At 40.1% G+C, this 22,984-nt stretch overlaps 1 protein-coding gene and 1 pseudogene across 7 annotated transcripts in view; both read right to left on the bottom strand.

Moving 5' to 3' along the window:
* Positions 1-22,984, bottom strand: part of AHCYL2 (adenosylhomocysteinase like 2) — a 191,703-nt gene that overhangs the window by 18,723 nt on the left and 149,996 nt on the right. For all 7 annotated transcript variants that reach the window (XM_061414673.1, XM_061414672.1, XM_061414679.1 and 4 more), the window contains 6 exons: positions 22,347-22,490; positions 21,814-21,914; positions 13,522-13,624; positions 7,347-7,441; positions 4,669-4,775; positions 1,670-1,786 (listed from right to left, as the gene is read on the bottom strand). In XM_061414673.1, the coding sequence (XP_061270657.1) occupies positions 1,670-1,786; positions 4,669-4,775; positions 7,347-7,441; positions 13,522-13,624; positions 21,814-21,914; positions 22,347-22,490 (667 nt within the window). The remainder of the gene's footprint in view (positions 1-1,669; positions 1,787-4,668; positions 4,776-7,346; positions 7,442-13,521; positions 13,625-21,813; positions 21,915-22,346; positions 22,491-22,984) is intronic.
* On the bottom strand, positions 10,364-13,515 carry LOC133246404 (zinc finger protein 512-like; annotated as a pseudogene).

Here is a 22,984-nt window from a genome sequence, read left to right as displayed (position 1 = left end):
AAGTTATAGACCACAAAGTAACTTTTAAACATAAAAGCAATATATATTTATTATATAACATTTAGAATATATAATATTTGGAAATAAAGATAAAAAGTAAATAAAAATAATGTAATTTTATTTAGGAGGTGACAAAGCTCTGGCTTAATGTAAACTTTCTAGCTTATTGAATGAGATACATAAAATATAATATTGATAAATGAGTCTTATATTTAGTAATATCACAATGGCCAATAGGTCCCACATTAATTCAGGTAGGGTAATAGGCAACAAGGTGGAGAAGAGCCATGAAACATGCCAACATTGACTGCATAAGCAGTGAGTTTTCTGGGCTGAGTCCTTTGCAGACATGTTCTACTTCTTTGTCTCTGAGTCTCTATGAGGCTAGAATAAAGGTCCTTACTGTTTTCAGGCTCTCTTGGAAGAAGTTGTAGGAGCAGTTTCTGGTTTCTCTTTAGGTCTGGTTGATCTCCCTTCTCTAGGAAGCCCTGGCTAGGCAGAAGAAACTTTTCAACTAAAATCTGCCATTCTGAGACAGTTCTGACAAATGTCTGTGGGTCTTTCTACTCATCTATCTGGTTAACCTCTCCTGTTGAAAAGAGTCTAAAAATGCCCCAAGGGAAAGTAGAAATCTATCTTTTTAATGACTTGACAACTCCACTCACTAGGAACTAGTGTAACTCCATGAACCCCGATAAGACTCAGTAACTATCAGTTAAGTGCAGAGGCAATTTCTGTTGAGTGATGAGGGTAAGTCTGGTTGGCGACAACCATATTCAACAGTCATGGCTTAGAATGGTCCTGGACTGGCTCAGCACCAGCAAGGAAATCACTAGTGCCTGTGGTGTTCCAATCTGCCTGATGTTCAGTCTGGTAATGTGGCCCACAGGCCCTTTCTTCACTTTCCCATTAACCTATATATGATGGAAACCATTTGGTTTGGCAGTATTCTAAACCAACTTAATGCTTTCATACAGAGAATTATTGAGTCATCTTAGCAAGAAAGAAGAAATGTCAGGACACAAGTGTAGACAGCAACTGGGTTCTGGAAGAACACAGTTTTTGGTATATTATATCTAAGTAGATTTTTTTTCAGACTTGTAGTCCTCACAGATTTGCCTCTGGGAAATGACCCTTTGCTCACCATGATTTTCCAGATGGCCAAAGAACTGTTATGATGGTTGTAACTTAAGTCATGACAACATGACCTGGAAGAGAAATACCAGGAACCTTTTCCTAAATCACCAAAGATACTTACTTATACTGACTTTAGTTACTGACTTCCAGTCTTGATAGGATGACAAAGTAAAAACTGTCACCAAAAGACAGGAGTTGGTCTGATTTTTTAAGTAAAATAGATTCACTTGCAATAGCGATAGCAATGGTAACTCTATGTCATAAAATACTGAGTATTGAGTATGATGTAATAGTGATAGCAAAGGTATCTTTGGGTTATAAAATATTGAGTATGATATGTGTTATAAAATATTATGTCTGAGATACAACTAGTTTCATCCTATAAGGTATATATATAGAAACAAAGAATACATTTTCAGAGTCTGTATACAGCTTAGAGGTGCTACACAAATCATTTCCAGAAACAACCAAAACCAAAAAATTTAGAACCTCAATTCAACAACTGAAGTTCACTCCCAAGATAATCCATTACCCATCAAGAATTGATTCACGGCAACAGTAGAGGTTGTCAAATTTCTGTTTCGTGACTGAGTCATTGACATTCATGGCTGGAACACACAGCTTCCCAGCTTTGGATAGCTGGTAGAGCCTAAAGAAAAAGGAAATAAAAAAGAACATAAAATAATGAGACATTACAATCCATCAGTTTCATATCAAATTTTACAAATAAGTTAATTGAGTAGGCATGAGAGCCTGAGACACAACTAGTTTCATCCTATAAAGTATATATAGAGAAATAGAGAATACTTTTTCCAGAGTCTATATACAGCTTAGAAATAAAGATCTTAATCAAAAGGCACATGGGGAAAATCTTTAACCCACCTCTAAATTTTAAGGATTAAAATGTAAAACTTTAAATTGCTTATTAATTTTATCTCTTTTTAATTATGAGAAACTTTTAAGTATTGTTTTAATCCCACTACTCTAAAGCAACAATTTTAACTTTCAAATAGTCTTAATTTCATAATTTCAGTATCAGATCAGATCAGATCAGTCGCTCAGTTGTGTCTGACTCTATGCGACCCCATGAATCGCAGCACGCCTGTCTATCACCAACTCCCGGAGTTCCCTGAGACTCACGTCCATCAAGTCAGTGATGCCATCCAGCCATCTCATCCTCTGTCGTCCCCTTCTCCTCCTGCCCCCAATCCCTCCCAGCATCAGAGTCTTTTCCAATGAGTCAACTTTTCGCATGAGGTGGCCAAAGTACTGGAGTTTCAGCTTTAGCATCATTCCTTCCATAGAAATCCCAGGGCTGATCTCCTTCAGAATGGACTGGTTGGATCTCCTTGCAGTCCAAGGGACTCTCAAGAGTCTTCTCCAACACCACAGTTCAAAACCATCAATTCTTTGGCGCTCAGCCTTCTTCACAGTCCAACTCTCACATCCATACATGACCACAGGAAAAACCATAGCCTTGACTAGACGGACCTTTGTTGGCAAAGTAATGTCTCTGCTTTTGAATATGCTATCTAGGTTGTTCATAACTTTCCTTCCAAGGAGTAAGCGTCTTTTAATTTCATGGCTGCAGTCACCATCTGTAGTGATTTTGGAGCCCAGAAAAATAAAGTCTGACACTGTTTCCACTGTTTCCCCATCTATTTCCCATAAAGTGATGGGACCGGATGCCATGATCTTCGTTTTCTGAATGTTGAGCTTTAAGTCAACCTTTTCACTCTCCTCTTTCACTTTCATCAAGAAGCTTTTTAGTTCCTCTTCACTTTCTGTCATAAGGGTGGTGTCATCTGCATATCTGAGATTATTGAGATTTCTCCCGGCAATCTTGATTCCAGCTTGTGTTTCTTCCAGTCCAGCGTTTCTCATGATGTACTCTGCATATAAGTTAAATAAACAGGGTGACAATATACAGCCTTGACGTACTCCTTTTCTTATTTGGAACCAGTCTGTTGTCTCATGTCCAGTTCTAACTGTTGCTTCCTGACCTGCATATAGGTTTCTCAAGAGGCAGGTCAGGTGGTCTGGTATTCCCATCTCTTTCAGAATTTTCCACCATTTATTGTGATCCACATAGTCAAAGGCTTTGGCATAGTCAATAAAGCAGAAATAGATGGTTTTCTGGAACTCTCTTGCTTTTTCCATGATCCAGTGGATGTTGGCAGTTTGATCTCTGGTTCCTCTGCCTTTTCTAAAACCAGCTTGAACATCTGGAAGTTCATGGTTCACATACTGCTGAAGCCTGGCTTGGAGAATTTTGAGCATTACTTTACTAGCATGTGAGATGAGTGCAATTGTGCGGTAGTTTGAGCATTCTTTGGCATTGCCTTTCTTTGGGATTGGAATGAAAACTGACCTTTTCCAGTCCTGTGGCCACTGCTGAGTTTTCCAAATTTGCTAAATATGTATATCTACATGCATACTAAGTCGCTTCAGTCATGTCTGACTCTGTGCAACCCTATGGACTGTAGCCCACCAGGCTCTTCTGTCCATGGATTCTCCAGGCAAGAATACTGGAGTGGACTGCCATTCCCTTCTCCAGAGGATCTTCCTGACCCAGGGATCAAATCCACGCCTCCTGCATTGGTGGGTGGGTTCTTTACCACTAGCACCACCTGGGAAGTCCATATATCCATATGTAGGGTTATTTATTTTTTTAAATTCAGTCAACTAAAAGTTAGAACCAGATGTTTTATTCAAAACTCACCTCTTTCTAAAAGTTTGAAAATTTGGGACAATTCATAGTTTTATACATTCAAAAAGATCACAATATAATGAAAGCAGTGATAGTGGCTTATTCAGAATTTATTTCCCTAAAACTTTCTTACTTTAGCTCTTTCTGGGTAAATAATAGGAAACAGAAATGGTTAAATTGTATTCAGGGAATTAAGACTCATTTGAGAAACAGAACCCTAAATACTTGCTCTCTGTGTATGAATGTAAGCTCTCTGAGGGACCAGAATTTTTTTCCCCACTGCAAGATCCCTAGCATGGTTTTTAGAGCAGTTATTGGTTCAATGCAGAAGTTCAATAAGTGAATTTGTCCAAAAAAGACAAGCAGTCATTGTATTACAATGCTAGAAAACATGAGGCCCACACTGTTCCGCTATCCACTCCTCACTATTTAAGTTTGTTATTTGTGTTGTTAATTTAAAACACAAGTATGTGGATTCAGATCTCATCATTTCAGAGCATCATTCTAATTTTTAACATAATGTAGTCTATAAGTGGGCTTCTCTGGTGGCTCAGTGGTAAAGAATCCACCTGCCAATGCAGGAGACTTGGGTTTGATCCCTGGGTCGGGAAGATCCCCTAGAGAAGGAAACGACAACCCACTCCACTATTCTTCCTGGGAAAACCCCATGGACAGAGAAGCCTGGTGGGTTACCATCCATGGACTTGCAAAGAGTTGAACATGACTTAGCAAATAAACAGCAACAACAATTCTGTAAGTATGTGATTACATGAACATATGTCCAGGCTGCATAAAGCCAGCATGCCTATGTCAAATCTTACCTATGAACTCCGGTAACACTCTCCTCCACTATGCCCTTGATTTTCTTAAACATGTTGGGATACTTCTTATAAATCCAGTGAGTAAGATCCCCTCCATCATCCAAGATCTGGAATAATAAGCATCAATAATGTCATATTTAAAATTTTGTAAATGGTTAAACAAAGTAATTTACAGTGGTCATTATACAGAAGAAAACGACAGTGAGATGAAAGGTCAACTGTAATTCTCACAGCCAAGTGAACTTCCCAAATGACATACCTACGAGGATCAAACTATACAGCAATGCCATGAGGATTTTCTTATGGACTAATAGCTCAAGTGATCATCTAGACCACTAGCTCCTGACTGTACTGTAGTCAGAAAGCTTAAACCTAATAGCATATTTATAGTAGTTAAATTCAGGACTTTGAATATAATCAGTGAAAGCTTAGTAAAACCAGATAATTAGTCTCTCTCCCAGAACAATGGCTTACAAAACTGTATTTGTTAATTCTTTACTTCTCCCAAAGTACAGGCATTCTCCTACCCAAAATGCTCAGGCAGCACTGTAGGGTTTTGCCTAGCACAACCTCACACTCTCTATAAACCAAATTAAAAATAACTAGGGAACTGTGCAGCATGTAGGTGTGCAAGCATGCCTCTGAACAGCTCATCACTATTTCAGGTTGGGATTAAAGACAAACACAAAGCTGTGCCCACTGGAGCTTTCATCAGCAGAGGAAAGTTTCTGAATTATAAATAAGCTAAAGAAAGATCAGCTTAGAATACGATTAGGCAGTAGGCTGTGGCATTTCAGCCCTTTACCTAGCTGTCAGAAATGCTTGGCAGGACTTTCCAAATTGTCACATCCACTCTCCCAGAAAGACCCACACGACTGAGCTGCCCTCTGCTGGCACATGCCCATTTTGCAGTTCCATCAGTTAACTCCACTACAAGTGTCAAAGGCGCCATCCTGGATCCCTGCCTACACACAATCTCCGACCTTGTGTCTAATACCTGACCTCTTTTTTGCTTCTGCCCTTGTTTTTTTGTTTTGTTTTGGGCAGCACCACTTAGCTTATGGAATCCTAGTTTCCTGATCAGGGACTGAACCCAGGCCCTTGGCAGTGAGAACATGGAGTCCTAACCACTGGACCGCCAGGGAATTCCCAATTCTGCTCCTGCTGTTAATCTATTTTCTCTGATTCCACCAAACCTTATTTGGGAGTAGAGATCCAAGGCTGGACTCACTCTTACAGTTGCTCCATACTGTAAGTCAGTGCTCCATTTTTCTTGTGGTAGAAACCCTCAGAACAGAGTCCCTAAGGAACAGAAAGGGTCCTCTGCATTTCTCTCTCCCTTTTTACATGTATGAAATCCCTCATGGCATTTTTCCTTGCAGCCTCTGATCCCTAGCATACAAAACATGCTATACAGGAAAGACAGTATCTTAGAATAACTATTCTCATCCACTTTTTCCTCTTAACAAAGATTTTGAATACAGGCAGGTGGTTGCTATCCCTAATATTTATTTAATGAATAAAGCCTATAATTATCAGTCTGTCATTCTACTGCAGAAAATTCTTGTCACTCAGGAATCTTCCTGAGGTTAGCGAGCAAGTAAAAGTACTAGATCTTTACAGGATCCAAAAAGATTATGGGTACTGTTTTCTGGGGTCACAGTTCTTATTCTTGTCTTACTCACTTCGTCAACCTTTCCAGCAGTTTGTGCTGATCTACAATCTGTAAATGCTTGCTATGTACAATGCCCTGTCCTCCCTATGTTCGTGACTATACAATTAATATTTTATTCCCAGTAGAACCTCTGTCAGTCACACTCTGTGTGCTGGAATGAGCTGACTCATCGTGCAGCCAACTCCTCCCTCCCTTTGAGGATACAAAGGTTTTAACCCAGCTTTCCTCAAATCAACTCTTGGTGCATTATGACCTGCATCACAGAATCTAGAAAGACAGGCTGCTTCTCCTTCTGTCTCCCAGGTAAAGCCTGCTCTGCAGTCTTTAGCAGCAAGTAATAGTTGGACTAGAGCTTCAAGGATTCTTGTTTTTAGTTGATTTCCTTAATTTCTCCTTTCACTCCTATCCAGAAAGGTTTGCAAAGTAGGAGTACATTGTACTTGTGCAGCTTTGTGCTTCCCCTTATGAATCTAATATGCTATCAGACTTCAAGCACTTTTAAAAAAAGTGAAACAAAAATAAAAACTAAGCAAAAATTAAAAGCCCCAACTTCCTAAGGTGAGAAATGAATAAAGAAGAAATTTGAACTTGGATCCCTTCAGGTTTACTATAAATTTAGCATGTGATTCTAGAGAGAAAGCTATGTACCACTGGAGCTGTGTGTGTTGGGGGAGGTGCTGGTGAGCAGTGTTAGGGGATAGTAACTCATTCATCTTACTTTTTAACCAGTCATGTGTGAACCCGGAGTAGTATTTTAACGCTGCTGATGAATATGAGCACTTCTAAGATCAGCACTGACAATTATAAGCACTTTGAGGCTATAAAGAGGTTTAATATTCTTGGGATGTCCTAAGCATAAGCATCTAGTTCTGCTGGAAGCCCAGGTGCATCAGATGAAAAAGGAAACATCTTCCTTCCTGTTGGGAAACCCTCTCCCAGGCTACATCCTCCCTCCCTGTACCCCCAGGTCCCAATGAACTATGCTAACAGAAACCTAACACACCATGTTTGGCTGCCAGCCCTCCACATTCACACATCTGTCAATGCACCACCAGAAGTCATCTTCTGACTCTCCTTTCCAGGCAAACACAGGAAATCCTGAGAAACAAGAACAAAGAGAAACCATTAAAGCCTGAAAAAAGGGCTGACCCTCAGTTTTGGCAAGAAGATGAGATGCTAGTTTTTCCCAGTTCCAAACTTGTTTTGCCGTACTTCTTAGGCTGATGTTCTTCACTGATTAAATATTGTCTTCAGCCCCCTTTATCCATTCCTTCGTCTTTGATGGTCGTTTTATTCTTGTTAGACCAAAGAGGACAAACAAAAGGGCCAAAAGTATGAGGGATGCTAAAAATATGACTAAAGGCAAAAAAGAGGAAACTAGAAATATGTACTTTTTCATCTAGTCCAACTAGAATTCCCACCATTTCCCAACTACATTTTGATCTTTCTTTGCTTCTCTACCTTAGTCATTCCACCTTCTTCATCAGGAAAACTCTTACACTCTTCTTCTTCTGTTCAAATGTTGCTACACTTCACTGGCCAATTAAGTGGCATGTTCCTAATGAAGCCTTATTAACTCAGCTGTAAGTGATCTCTCATGGAATCTGATCTTTTATTAGCCCCTTGCTGGTACACTGAATGTGGACGTATGATCTGTTGTGGCATTATCATATATGTCCTTGTATTATCATTGTTTGTAAATGTGTCTTTTCTCCTCAACTACAATATAAGGTTCTGAGTGCAAAGACTCTCTTATTTGCCCTTAGAGTCAGTCAATAAGCATTTGTTGGAAAAAAAATGAATGTATATGTACAATTAATTGAACTACATATTTATATATGTGCACTTTCTATACATAATTTACACATTAATAAAAATCTTACAAATTAATGTAAATGAAAGAACAAATAAAATGTTGACAGTGTTTGCAAAAGGAGAGATATACATGCACTATAGAACTTTCCCAGAATTTCTCATGAGCTCTGATGCAAATTTTTGTACCCTGATCTGTGTTGTGCTGTCAGAGAGGGAGTGCAAGAAACCGGCAAAGTCCACACTTCTCTATTTCTTTTTTTCTGACACAGTCATTTATTCTTCTTGCCATTGGCAAACACTCCCCAAATCTTACTCACCAGAAATTAACAGAGCGTCTCCATTTTCCTCCCTGACAATCCTTATGAATGGAAAGGGCTTTAAGGGAGCAACTGCCAGTGACAATGTCGAGTGGATAGACCATGTCCTTCCTTTGTTTCAAAACTACCCATTCTGGCAGTATCCCAACCAGGTTTCAACGCTCCTGTGTTTCAAAGTGGTCTTCACAAAAGCCCACATTTTAAGGCTATATGGAGGAGCACAGAGAAAAGTTAATAGTGGTAATAGCCTTGTAGATTTTGAAAAGGCAGTATTAGTCCACATCAGGGTTAAAGGGTCTCTGGCTTTTAATGTGGTGTAAGCCACAAAAATTGGCAATAATATAGAAGACCAATATTTACGGAAAAGGGGAAGAGAATTCAGAAATACAACAGAACTGCTCTAATCAATGCTCCAGGAAAAGCCATCCTGAAGGAGAAACAGCCTAACAGATACTATAGGCTAGGCAAGAGGTTCAGAAAAAGAACTCTTCTTTCCAACTCCAGATAAATATCTACACTTGGTGTCAAAGTGTGAGGTTATAAAGAGGACAAAACACAATGTCTAAAAAAGAGGGTAGAGGACAACATTCTCAGAAAATGCAGAGAGACAGACCTTGGCTAAAGGGAGATATGAGAACTTAAGAGGGCTGACTAACAATCAGGTCAAGTCCAGGGGAGAAGGAATGTACACTTGGCTACCAATCTTCATGGCACTACCAGCAATATTAGGGTTCTCTGTCAAATATCAGAGGCAAAAGGGTATTACTCCTCAATCCTCAAAACTGTAGGAACAAGATAAACTGCAGGAAAGTTGATCTGAGGTGGTATTTATTTGTGCTGCTTTCTTCTTTCCAGTCATTTTATGTGAGACATATTTCTCCTAAGGCTGCACATCATGCCTGTGGGTCTGGTTACCAACTGCCACCTGGGACAAAGTATTTCCCAGGAAAACTTGTGTCCAGCGGGTCTAGCTTTATTATTCTAAGTATTTTCTCACTTTCAATCCTAAAACCATAATGAGACAACAGCCTCCATAAATTCTGTCACCCAGGCAGACAGGGGAACCTTAGTAAAGGAGTGACAACAATTCTAGGTTCTAGGCTTGTTATATCACAAATACAAAATCATTAGTTGGTATGGTTTTGAAAAGTTAGTTTGTGGAGAAGGGAATGGCAATCCACTTCAGTATTCTTGCCTGGAGAATCCCATGGACAGAGGAGCCTGGCAGACTACAGTCCATGGGGTTGCAAAGAGTCGGACAGGACTGAGTGACTAACACTACTAAAAGCCTAGCTGACACCACACTCAAAGCTGAACAGTTGCTTAGGTTCATTGGTCTGTGGCTGAGGGATGGAGCTATTCATATGTGGAGATGTACTGGATTTAAAATCAGCTTTGTAAAACCATTCTGGAATAAAGCTCAACTGGAAAAGTGAAAAAAAAAAAGTTAGTTTGGAATCATTTTATAAGATAGATGATGGAATAACTACGGAATCAATGGCACTTCCAAGAACATTCTATAGCCCAGTATGGAAAGGCTAATCGAACAAGTTTCTTAGTCTTGTACAGGGCAAGAGGGCCTACAGTGGACCTTAAGGGGGAGCTCTTTGGGCAAGAGGAGAGAAAATAGGGGGGCTCCAGTGAGAATATCAGGAAAATCTACCAAGAAGAAGATGGGGGTGGGGGTAGTGGAGGGTTCACAAAAATCAGTAGAAGAAACAGTGAAATTTACACAGGAGGAAGGACCTGAGACTGTCACAGCCTTACACAAACAGCTGAAATAGTATACTTCTCTTTACTCGGCTCCCGTGACTCAGGCCTCTCCACACAGGTCCCTGTGACAAAAGCCTTCCATCTACTCTCCCAGGAGTGCTTTCACACTGACTGCCTATTTCCTTCCTCATTTACGACTCATCTTTGGGGACTTGATTTTCTGGAACTGTGTTGGCACTGGCTTCTGTTCTGGTTGTCTACAGTATGTACATCTCTACAGGGTGTCGCCACTAGCAGTACCTCATGATTCCTCCTCTGATCCTTCCCTACTCTAAGACTCAGCTCTGTCTCAGGAAGCTCAATGCTGGGCTGCTGCCGCCACCTTAGAAACCATCGGCTCTTGGGCTACCACATCCGCTTCTCTTCTTCTTGCTGTTGCTGTTTTATCTTCACCAGCTTCTCAAAGCTTTCGGTTGTTGCTGGGTTGACAACAAACCAATCCTCAGAGTGGACAGAGTTGACGTGATACCTGACACCACTCTCTGACACAAATTCTTTCTGACAGAGAAGTGAAGTGAAGTGAAGTCGCTCAGTCGTGTCCGACTCTTTGCGATCCCATGGACTGTAGTCTACCAGGCTTCTCTGTCCATGGGATTTTCCAGGCAAGAGTACTGCAGTGGGTTGCCATTTCCATTTTCTGACAGAGAAGACACTTGTATTTTCCAGCCACAAACGTTCCCAAAGTACAAGAGCCCAGGTGAGCTTTAAGACCAGATGCACTACTGTAGACAGCCTCACAACCCTGGTTAGGACACTGAATGCGATGATACTTCTGACTTCTATTTGTGTAGTACTTCTTGGCTGAAGGTCAGTAGCCCAGGACAAGTATATTTTAACTTCCAATCATCAGGTACCAGATCCTGAAGCACCTTTCTCTCAGGCCATTCCTTGGCCAGTTCATCAGAAGCCAGTTCCTGCAGGTGGTACACAGCTATCTGCCTCTGAACTCGGTCTCCACTCTTTGACTCCAAGCTCATGTCCTTCAAGCACTCTGGCTGTCCTGACTCTGGAAAGAAGAATATAGTACTATGCTCTTATATACAAGTGATATACGAGTCCAGTCTTCAATCTATACAGCTTTCCACAGTGGTGACATTTCAGGGTCATCTTCTCCAGCTCAGCAGCCCCTTTGCTCATTTTCTCACATGGTACAGATATCCCACGATGCTGGTGAAGCTACTAGAGCAACTCTCATGCATGCATCTCAGCTTTCCCAGTTTCTTGAGAACTGTTCAGAGACGTTCCCTCTCACTTGGCTCATCTATTTCATCTCCAGCCTTAAAATGGGGAAGCTATTATGATTTGCCACGACATGACACTTCATCTCTGCTAGTGAAAGAAGCTGTTTCCCACAATGATGACAGGTAAACATTTCCTATTTACAGTTTCCCTGTGTTTCTTTAAGCCCTCTATGGTCTTTCTCCCTACTGCCTGGCAGGTAGGACAGGAGACACTGCCTTCATCCACAATTTCTAAGAACCACTGCTCCTCTAAACTGCCTGCTGCATAAGCCGGTGGTTCCTTCCAAATACAGTGAGTCTGGGCTTTGGGATTAGGCTGAGCTTTAGGCTGCTGCTTCCTCCCATAAAGCTTATGCTTCTTCTGTGGAAATTCTCTGATAGTCTTCATCTTCTTCCTGCCTGGGTTTCCTTTTTCCTTTGGTTGATATTCCATCTGACCCTTCTACATGGGAAGCAGCAGCTGACTTGATCCTTCTCATCTTCACCCTGTAGGTAGATTTTCGGAAGGATGCTAGAAAATCACTCCCTGGTTCATGAAGCAGATGATGAACTGCTTAAGGAGTCATCATGAGGGATAGTGTACTGGAAACTCTCATCCTTTATGGAGGATTGGGTTCTGCTATTCTTAGCTTCCATGATCCTCGTGCTTCTCTGCTGCTTAAAGGCTGTGGGTCCCGGGGTAGCGGGCACTGCACGGAGTCTGGAAGACATCACTCCCTCTCCTCGCCTAACAAATTGACCCAACGGCTCCAGCCAGACAACGCCACTTCCGCTCTCCTCTCCACTCCCAGATGTGGAGTCGGGGCCGCGAGCCCTCTCTGTTTCTTTTGTCCTTCAAGTGTCAGTGGCTGTTGTGTTCAAATATTAGTCTGCCAGGTCAAGTCCTGTTTAGTGCTAAAGCAGAAGTACCAAACATTAAATCAGAGCACACTGCTGAAAAACCAGTAGGACCACAAAATTATATCTGAAGCATTTTCTTTTCTAATCCATAAGACCTGGAAAGTGAAAGTCGCTCAGTCGTGTCCGAGTCTTTGCAACCCCATGGACTATACAGTCCATGGAATTCTCTAGGCCAGAATATTGGAATGGGTAGCTGTTCCTTTCTCCAGGGGATCTTCCCAACCCAGGGATCAAACCCAGGTCTCCTGCATTGCAGGCAGATACTTTACCAGCTGAGCCACAAGGGAAACCCCATATGACCTTAGACAGTGAATGTGTTCACTGGTGCTCTAATATTAGCAAGGCAAGGCAAAGCATTAACTAATAATGGAATATCAGACATAAGAAGATATTTGTGGCTGTAAAGCAATACAGTTATCTTGATCATATTTAACAAAAAGAAGTTCAGAAAGAGAGAAACCTCATCAAGAATAGGGACCCACCAAAACATGGAGACAGTCTAAGTGTTCATCAACAGATGAAGGGATAAAGAAGATGTGGTGTGTGTGTGTGTGTGTATATATATATAATAGAATATTACTGAGCCTTGAAAAAGAATGAAATAATGCCATTTGCAGCAACATGGATGGACCTTGAGATTATCATACTAAGTAAATTAAAATATTAAATAATATCACTTATATGTGGAATCTAAAAAACAGTATACATGAACTTATTTACCAAATGGAAAGACTCACAGACATAGAACACAACTTATGGCTACCAAAGGGGAAGGTGCAAGACAGACAAATTAGGAGTATGGGATTAACAGATACACACTACCATATATATATATTAGATAAACAACAAGGATTTACTATATGGCATAAGAAAACACATTCAGCGTCTCATAATAACCTATGGTGAAAAAGAACTGAAAAAAGAATATATATGTGTGCATATGTGTGTACACACACTTTACTGTATACCTGAAACTAATACAATATTGTAAATCAACTATACTTCATTTAAAAAAAATGAATATTTCTTCCAAGACAACTTTAAATGTCAACTTTCCTTACAGATTTACATCAAAACAATGGAACTTTTTGAAACCTTTAGCCAGAGACAAAGAATGTGCAAAAGGTCTTACCACTTTCTGCTAGAGCAGCAGCCACTTCGTTGAGGGTGGAATAGATGTTGCAGGCAGCCCATCGGCACTGTGCTCCCAGAGCTCCCAGAGTTTCCATAAGCACCTGTATTAAAGAGAAAGCAGGAGATGAGCAAGCACGGGCCAAACAGCTGGTCAAGGAATTAAGTTTATATATTTGACAATGAGAAAGTACATTATGGAAGCTCCCAGAGTTTCCATAAGCACCTGTATTAAAGAGAAAGCAGGAGATGAGCAAGCACGGGCCAAACAGCTGGTCAAGGAATTAAGTTTATATATTTGACAATGAGAAAGTACACCAATGATTTTCAACATGTGCTTTGCAGAAACTTCAGCACTTTGAGAATGGGGCAGGGGTTGAGGGTAGGCATGAGGAAGGCTCCCACTGAGCTGTATGCTTTTACTCATTTAACCTACTGGTCCTCCCTATAAGATTCAATTAAACCAAGGATTTCAGAGCCATACATCTTTTCAAAAACCACCAATTTATAATTCTGCTTCTCTTTATGATGTAGAAAGCCGAAAGAGAAGCTTCCGCTCTAAAAACAAGAAAAAGCTGCATAATCTACCATACTGTAACGTTTCTTGAGCCTATCAAAGAGCCGAGGTCATAATGCAACCAATGAACTCCAGAGAGCGCCAAATCCCTTTAGGGAGAGAGGGAACACAGTTTTATTCTTGTCAGAGTGCAGGAGGAAGAGGTGGCTGTCATACAATAGAGTAAGAAAAAATTAACTAAAATGTTAATGAATTAGTAAAGACTGAGTGTGGGAAAGTATCAATATGTCAGTTTGGAACTTCTGGTGGCCTGAGCCACAGTGAGATTTCATACTCATGTGAAAGGGCTTTTCTAGGGGCTTCCAACCAGAGCTCACAAAGGAGACTGGGGGCAGGGAGCTGATTGCCTGTGCTCGACAATAAGCATGAAATCTGGGCACTTTCCCAGTCTTCTCTCAGAGGAAACAAAAGTCCTAAACTGTAGCAAGAAGAGCGGGAATTATGCCTGCCATGAGGGACAAGACAAAGACCCATTGCTTCTGGCGGAGGGTAGAAGTAAAAACTCTCTGCTCCTTGGGGAGTAGCTGAAAACCATCTTGGGCCCAGGACTAGGTATGCTGATACAAAGTAAAAATCACTGCCTCTCCAGGAGGGACAGGAAAATACCTCTGCTCAAGACCTACCACAGGAGAACACTGGAACCCACTAAAAAAAGATACCCCAGTCCAAGGACAAAGGAGAAGCCACAATGAGACAGTAGGAAGGGCACAATCACATTAAAATCAAATCCCATGACCCAGAGGGATGGTTTGGGGAAGGAGGTGGGAGTGGGGTTCAGGATGGGGAACACGTGTACACCCGTGGCAGATTCATGTTGATGTATGGCAAAACCAATACAATACTGTAAAGTAATTAGCCTCCAATTAAAATAAATAAATTTATATTAAAAATAATAATAATAAAATCCCATACCCATCAGGTGGGCGACCCACAAACTGGAGAACAATAATACCAGTAAGTTCTCACACTGTTGTAAAGGTTTTAGGTGCCACACCAGATTTCCCAATGTGGGGATCCGGCAAAGGGACTGGTAGTCTCCAGGGAATCTGACTTTGAAGGACAGTGGTATTTGATTATAGACCTACCACAGATACAAGAAAAAATTTGACAGAAGTGGCAGGAACACTGAGAAAGTCCCATTTTCACAGAGGCTGGCCTAAGACTGAGATTGGACCAGAAAAATTTAAGAAGCCCAATTGCTCTCACTATGAGCCTAGGTCCAGAAAACAAGCAGTCTTATGCTGTGGGGGGACATGCACTTGAAGAGAGAGCCCCCCTGTGGCAAGCATGTGCAGAAGTAGTTGACAGCCTGAGGGTGGAGCAGAAATACTGAGAGCCCTCTGGCTTGGAGGAATCTGTAGCCTTCTGTATGGAACAGAATTGAAATCCAGACCAGTTCATGACAATAATGGGAACTAACATACTACCATTCAATATAAAAGTTCAAGACACATCAAAAAAGTGAAAAACCCAACCCACAGTCAGGAAAGAAAGTATTCGAGAGAACCAGACTCTGAGATAAGCTAATGTTTGATCAGACAGGAACTTTAAATATGATTATCATATTTATGTTGAAGCAGTCGAGAGAAACAGAACGACATCCATGAACAGATAGAGAATTTCAGCAAAGAAATGGAAACTATAAAAAACAAGTGAAATAGAAACATTAGAATTTTTTTTAAGGTATCAGATTTAAGAATTCTTTCATTAGACTTATCATACCAAACTGGGCATATCTAAGGATAGAATCAGTGAGCTTGAAGATAGATCGATAGAAATCCGCAAATTGAAATAGAGAAAGAAAAAAACAGTCGGAGAAAAATCAGAAGAGAGTATCTAAGATCTATGGGATACCATCAATGGTCTAATTTACACATAACTGGAGTTCTGGGAGGAGGAGAGAACAGGGCAAAAGATATATATGAAGAGTTAGAGACCAAATTGCCAATATCTGCTGGATCATTGAAAAAGCAAGAGAGTTCCAGAAAAACATCTATTTCTGCTTTATTGACTATGCCAAAGCCTTTGACTGTGTGGATCACAATAAACGGTGGAAAATTCTGAAAGAGATGGGAATACCAGACCACCTGACCTGCCTCTTGAGAAACCTATATGCAGGTCAGGAAGCAACAGTTAGAACTGGACATGAGACAACAGACTGGTTCCAAATAAGAAAAGGAGTACGTCAAGGCTGTATATTGTCACCCTGCTTATTTAACTTATATGCAGAGTACATCTTGAGAAACCCTGGGCTGGAAGAAGCACAAGCTGGAATCAAGATTGCCGGGAGAAATCTCAATAATCTCAGATATGCAGATGACACCACCCTTATGGCAGAAAGTGAAGAAGAACTAAAGAGCCTCTTAATGAAAGTGAAAGAGGAGAGTGAAAAAGCTGGCTTGAAGCTCAACGTTCAGAAAACAAAGATCATGGCATCTGGTCCCATTACTTCATGGGAAATAGATGGGGAAACAGTGGGAACAGTGTCAGACTTTATTTTTTTGGGCTCCAAAATCACTGCAGATGGTGATTGCAGCCATGAAATTAAAAGACGCTTACTCCTTGGAAGAAAAGTTATGACCAACCTAGATAACATATTCAAAAGCAGAGACATTATTTTGCCAACAAAGGTCCGTCTAGTCAAGGCTATGGTTTTTCCAGTGGTCATGTATGGATGTGAGAGTTGGACTGTGAAGAAGGCTGAGCGCCGAAGAATTGATGCTTTTGAACTGTGGTTCTGGAGAGGACTCTTGCGAATCCCTTGGACTGCAAGGAGATCCAACCAGTCCATCCTAAAGGAGATGAGTCCTGGGTGTTCATTGGAAGGACTGATGCTGAGGCTGAAACTCCAGTACTTTGGCCACCTGATGCGAAGAGTTGACTCACTGGAAAAGACCCCGATGCTGGGAGGGATTGGGGGCAGGAGGAACAGGGGATGACAGAGGATGAGATGGCTGGATGGCATCACCAACTCGATGCACATGAGTTTGGGTGAACTCCAGGAGTTGGTGACGGACATGGAGGCGTGCAGCACCGCGATTCATGGGGTCGCAAAGAGTCAGACACGACTGAGCGACTGAACTGAATTAAACTGAATGGGCAATTATTTTTGAAAATTAATGAAAGAGGATCCGGGAATAATACTATTAACACTCCAGTAGCAAAGAGCACACTAGTGTACAGATCCACTAAAGGAAAAGGAACCAGCACTCCATGGAGAAGAGGCTTATTCCAGGGATAGGACAGGGAACGTACAAGATGAGCTTAGAGCCTCTTGTACCAGAAGCAAGGAAGTGCTCAAAGAATGAAAGGGATATGTCAAAAGGCAAGGCACAGAAGCAAGATTTAAGGGGTTCCTTCTGGCCAAAATTTCAATAATTTTTATCATAATAAATAATGATAGTAATGGATTATAATCCATTAAATAAAATAGGAAACAATGACTCCATACCAAAAAAAAAAAAAAAAACCTGAATAAATAAATGGAAAGCTTGATGAAGAATGGGATATTCACACAGTTTCTTATATCTACCTCACAAAACACTTATTATTACAAAGGGGGAAAAATAACTTTTACAATAGAAAAGTCTGACAGATACCACCTCCATTAAGGGATCAAAATGAAGTTCAGTTATGGGACAAATTGAGATCAAGTGCCAACTGATAGGATTAAGTGGAAAAAAAAAAAAAAAGGCAGCACCATTTCCTACCAAAGGTACATAACCTGAATCTAATGATGAAGAAGCATCATAAAAGTCTGAATTAAGGACATACTGCAGAATAACTTGTCTATAATCTTCAAAGTGTCAAGGTCATGAAAGTCAAAGACTGATCAACTGCCAGCACTGAAGAAGACTAAAGAGAGATGACAATTAAATGAGACATATAACTAGGGATGAGATCCTTTGGTTATAAAAAGTATTTGGACAATTAGTGAAGCTCAAATGGGACCTAAGGATTAGACAGCAATTATGAATCAGTGTTAATTTCCTAATTTTGAATGGTTGTATTCGTTGTATAGGAGAATATCCTTGTTTATAGAAAATACACACTAAAGTCTTTGTGGAAGCACCATCAGGTTGGCAACTTACTCTCAAATGGTTCAGAAAATAAAAAGTTATCTGGTACTATATTTGCAACTTTTCTATAAGTATGTTTATTTCCAATTTAAAAAATTATTATAATAAATTTAATCCACTGATTTAATCCTGACTTACCTTCACTTCAATCTGTAAGATGGAGACAGGCAGACAGGCTTCTTTTTAAGAAAGTAGTGTACCACCCCACTGCTTTGACTAAGAGTTATTTCAACAAGGACAAAGGTTTGGTGAAAAAGTTTTAAAATTTCCTGATGGTAGTTAACTTTGGGTATTGATAATTTTCATTTTAAAAAATTTGTATTTTCTAATATTTATATACTAAATTAAAACTCTAATTAGAAATATGCTCTACTTAAAAAAGAACACTTGCAAACAGCTCCACTAATGTAGGCGAACATCCTCACATAATTTATCTAAGGTCATATAGTAAGTTAACAGCAGAACTACTCTACTGTCTTAATTTCCTTACCTTTCAATATCTGATCCCATTTTTTTCTCTCCTGTTTTGCTTTTCACCTTAAAGAATTTCTGAATTCCTATAACTAGGATTTCTGAGTGTGTCAAACAAAAGAATCATACTGAAACATACCTACAAAGCAATAAAAATTAACTAGAAAAGTGACTGGGGCCAAGAATACAAGAACTATTTAAAGAACTATGAGTCAAGACTGCTTGCTGGCTATGAGGGCTCAAGCAGAAGTACAGGCAGGTGGAAGTGAGAGGGGGACAGAGGGTAAAAGCTGGTTCAACTTGATTTTAAATCATTACTGTTTAGAAAGAGTAGCTAAGAAATATGATTGGAAAGAACTATGGAAACACACCTAAAAAATATAAGTAGATCCAAGTCTTAATGAAACATGGACAGGAAACTGTTAACTATGATAGTTATTTCTGGAGCACAGGATTATAAGAGACTGTCTTTCTACATTATAGACTGTGGTAATGCTTGAATGGGCTTCCCCAGTGGCTCAGCGGTAAAGAATCCACCTGCAATTCAGGGTGGGGAAGATCCCCTGGAGAAAGGCATGGCAACCCTCTCTAGTATTCTCACCTGGAGAATCCCCATGGACGAGGAGCCTGGTGGGCAACAGTCCATAGGGTCATGAAGAATTGGACATGACAGAAGCGACTTAACACACATACAATGCTTGAATATTGTAAAATGAACATGAACTACCTTAGTAATCAGAAAAAATAAAGAGATTAGAAATAAAACAAAGCAAAATTCCTTTGTAATTATTTTTTAAAGGATAAAGAAAAATGTGGTAAGGGAACAAGAAAATAATAAAATTGGTAAACTAATTTTCATTACTCCTTTCAGGAAAAAAAAAATAACCTTGAAGAGTGGTAATATTCAGTGAGCCAGGGGGTAAAAAAGAAACTAGTTGTAATTTAGCAACATGAGACAGGACAGAAGCACTTACTATTTTAAGTCACCACACTGAAGTCTCATGTCCCTGACCGGGGAAGCCCAAAAAAGGTTCCAAGATGGTTTCTGCCTTCATTTATCAGTCTACAGTTCCAAAAAGAGTAGCTTTTCAATTTATTATACTAATTTTGGGTCGCCAAGGTACTCTTCCTCAGAGAACATGTAACCCAGAAAAGTCTCATAGGGAAGATGCTAACAGCAGCTGTTTGTGTCTTGAGGAATCTCTGCTGTTCTTAATAAGCAATGTGAATATGTAAGTGTTGCACTTAGGAGACAATCTTTCAGAAGTTAATCTAGCCATACAAGTGATCTGGATCTTATAAATCCTATAAAAGATTCCAGACAACTTCTCAATACATTAATTTCCTGTAGAGGTCTCATTAGGGTAGGCAACTTAATATGTATTATTACAGCTTTGATGATGACTCTAAGTCAGTGGTTCTCAACAAAGCAACTTTGGTAGACTATGGGGGCATTTTTGGTTGCCACAATAATTGGTAGGGGCGTGTTACTGGCATTTAGTGGGTATGGCCAAGGATCTTGACATTTTGAAAGTGTAGAACAGGGAGTTCCCTGGTGTTCCAGTGTCTAAGACTCCATGCTCCTGATGCAGGCGGCCAGGGTTCGATCCCTGGTCAAGGAACTAGATTCCACAGGCTACAACTAAAGATCCCCCATGCCATAACTAAGACGCCTTGCAATCAAATAAATAAATAAATATTTTTTAAAAAAGAAAAGAAAGTATAGGACAGTCTCCTAGAGCAAAAACAACAACAACAACAAAACCCATGCCATATCTGGTACGACTTTCAAATATGCCAATGAAAAGTTCGCATGAGTGAGAAACTTATTTATACTGATCTGAATTTAGAACTTTATTCCACTTTACATATCAACACAAATATGGCTGTAGTTTTAATATAAGAATGCAAGGAAAAAAAAAAAAAGAATGCAAGAGTTTTCCCAAGAATGCAACAAATGTATAAATCAAGAGAAAACACATACTTTATATTGTTGTTGTTATTCAGAAATTATACAAAAAGTTGTTTATAATTTCATAAAATTATATAATCTGGCAATATTGCTCTGATACTCTGGAACCAGTAACACATTTCTATTATATACATTTATATCACTCATTCAAACAATGCTATAAGTACAATTATCTGACTATACTTGTACCCAAGCACTTACATACTGAAATATGTTATTTTATTATAAGTTACTTTCCTTTTAATAGTAAAAAATAAATGTAAAACCTTACTGAAATATTCTTCTTTCATATTTCAGTAAGGTTTTACATTTATTTTTTACTATTACATGTACTTAGCTATGTTATGTCTGAATTTCATTTCAAAAAATACAGGGGCACTGCAAGCTATTTTTTAATGAAAAGGGGTTCATTTAATCTGATAAAGGTAAAAATTATGGATCTAAACCCATCATGGTAACCCCAGTTCCCTTCCAGGACTGGTGGGGCATGAGCATGTGATCCAGTTCTGCTCAATGACATGACAGAGTGTTCTGGAGGACCTCTGGGAGAGGTTTCCTTGCTCTTGGGAGAGAGGAAGAAACGGTCCTTTTTCCTCTTCATGTCCATCTGGGATAGCTTATAGAGCTGTCACCATCTTGTTATCAGCCTGAGGATAAAGTGAGCACAGAGAGAAGGCAGCTCCAGAAGAATCACAGACAGGTGAAACTGGAGCCCTGAGAGCCTTCTCCTGAAGCCCACCTTGCCTCTGGACTTCTAGCTATGTAATGTAATGAGTTCCTTTATGCATAATCCAGGTTGAATCAGGTTTTCTCTTATTTGCAGCTGAAAGGAGCCTACACAGAGATGCCGTCTAGAAATGACACTGAAAGGGAAGGCAGGGGCAAGCAGTAGAGAACAATGGAGAAAGAAAAAGTATGGGAATCAGATATGTTGAAATTTAAATCTTGATTCTGTGGTTTACTAGCTGTATAACATTGGACAAATGTTATACAGCTAGTAAACTTCAACTCCCTGAGCCTCAGCTTCCTCATTTATAAAATGGAAACAGGAATATGTGTTTTTAGAAGGCCATTATGAGGGTTAATGAACTAACACTCGTTAAGCTTTTAACCTAATGCTTGGCACGGTGCAAGCCCTCAATAGCTGGTGGCTATTATTAACTACTGTTACTTGGAGAAAGGAAAAGGACTCACAGCAGTCTGGGCAGTGATGTGTGTGCAACCCACAATCTTGGCGCCGGCCAAAGGTTTCTCTCCTTGAGCTCTCTTCCGCAAAGCCATCAGTGCTGGCATTTCTGAAAAGACCCAATACATACACAGCAATATTAGAGAAGGGGGATGAGAGGCAAAGAATAATTCTCTTAAGATAAGACCCTTCCCGATCAGGTTCTCTGTTATACTAGTTTTGGGTCTCTCAAAGGATCAAGATGCTGATTTTTCTGTTATAAGGGATTTTCAGAGGTAAATACTCCAGTGTTTGATTCATGTATCTCAGTCCCCTCATCTAGTGTCTCTCCCCTCTTCTTTGTACGGGGGTTCCTTCTAGACCCACTAGAGTTTACTCCCTCTCTATGGTGTTTTCTCAACTCGTATCTCTTTTGTTATAAGTTTCCTTCAAAATCACACTGACATTTCACAAACTACTAGACCCCAGGATGTAAAAGGGAATTAACATAGACAAAAAGACATAGGCAACTCAAGAAGAAAAAGGCGGTTGCTTTCATTACCTTGCTCAGCAATTTCAATTTCTCTTCGTCCAAACTCTGCCTGTTTGATGTTCTTGACACAGAAGTCACTGTTCCCCTTAGAGTTCTTTTGCTGTTTGTCTCTAGGAGAGGTCTCATCATCAGAGCTATCTGTATATGAAGCCGCTGGAAAGACAGAATAAAATACCTTCAGGGGAAAAAATGGCTTCCTCCCTAACCCCAAACCATGGAGTGAACTGAGGCTCTTTTGCAATCAGCACCTTGTAAATGTACACATTTAGGAAGCACTTAAGTGGCACTGAGGAACTGTCTCAGTCATCACCTATCCACAGTCATCACCTGTGGAAAGTGCTATCCACAGGTCAGAAAAGGAAGCTGAGAGAGGTTGCCAAAGATATTCCCCCTGGGTAGCATTAACTTAAACTGCGGCTAACTTTATCTTCAGAACATGCACAGGTTCTTGAAAATGAAGAAAGAGGCTATTCCATGGTAGCAATAGCTTCAAAGTCTTAATTCAGGATGATGGTGATTAACCTATAGGTTTATGGGATCCTAGCTACCCTTCTCTGTTTGCTGCCTAAACACTGATGTAATTTGTGTTTTAGTACAGTAGCTGAACAGATAAGACCTAGAAAACAAGGAACCCATGAGAAAATAAT

The sequence above is a fragment of the Bos javanicus genome, chromosome 4 (genome assembly GCF_032452875.1).
Source record: "Bos javanicus breed banteng chromosome 4, ARS-OSU_banteng_1.0, whole genome shotgun sequence".
Lineage (NCBI taxonomy): Eukaryota > Metazoa > Chordata > Mammalia > Artiodactyla > Bovidae > Bos > Bos javanicus.
The sequence above is the reverse complement of the archived record's forward strand: the minus strand, read 5'-3'. Positions and strand labels throughout refer to the sequence as shown.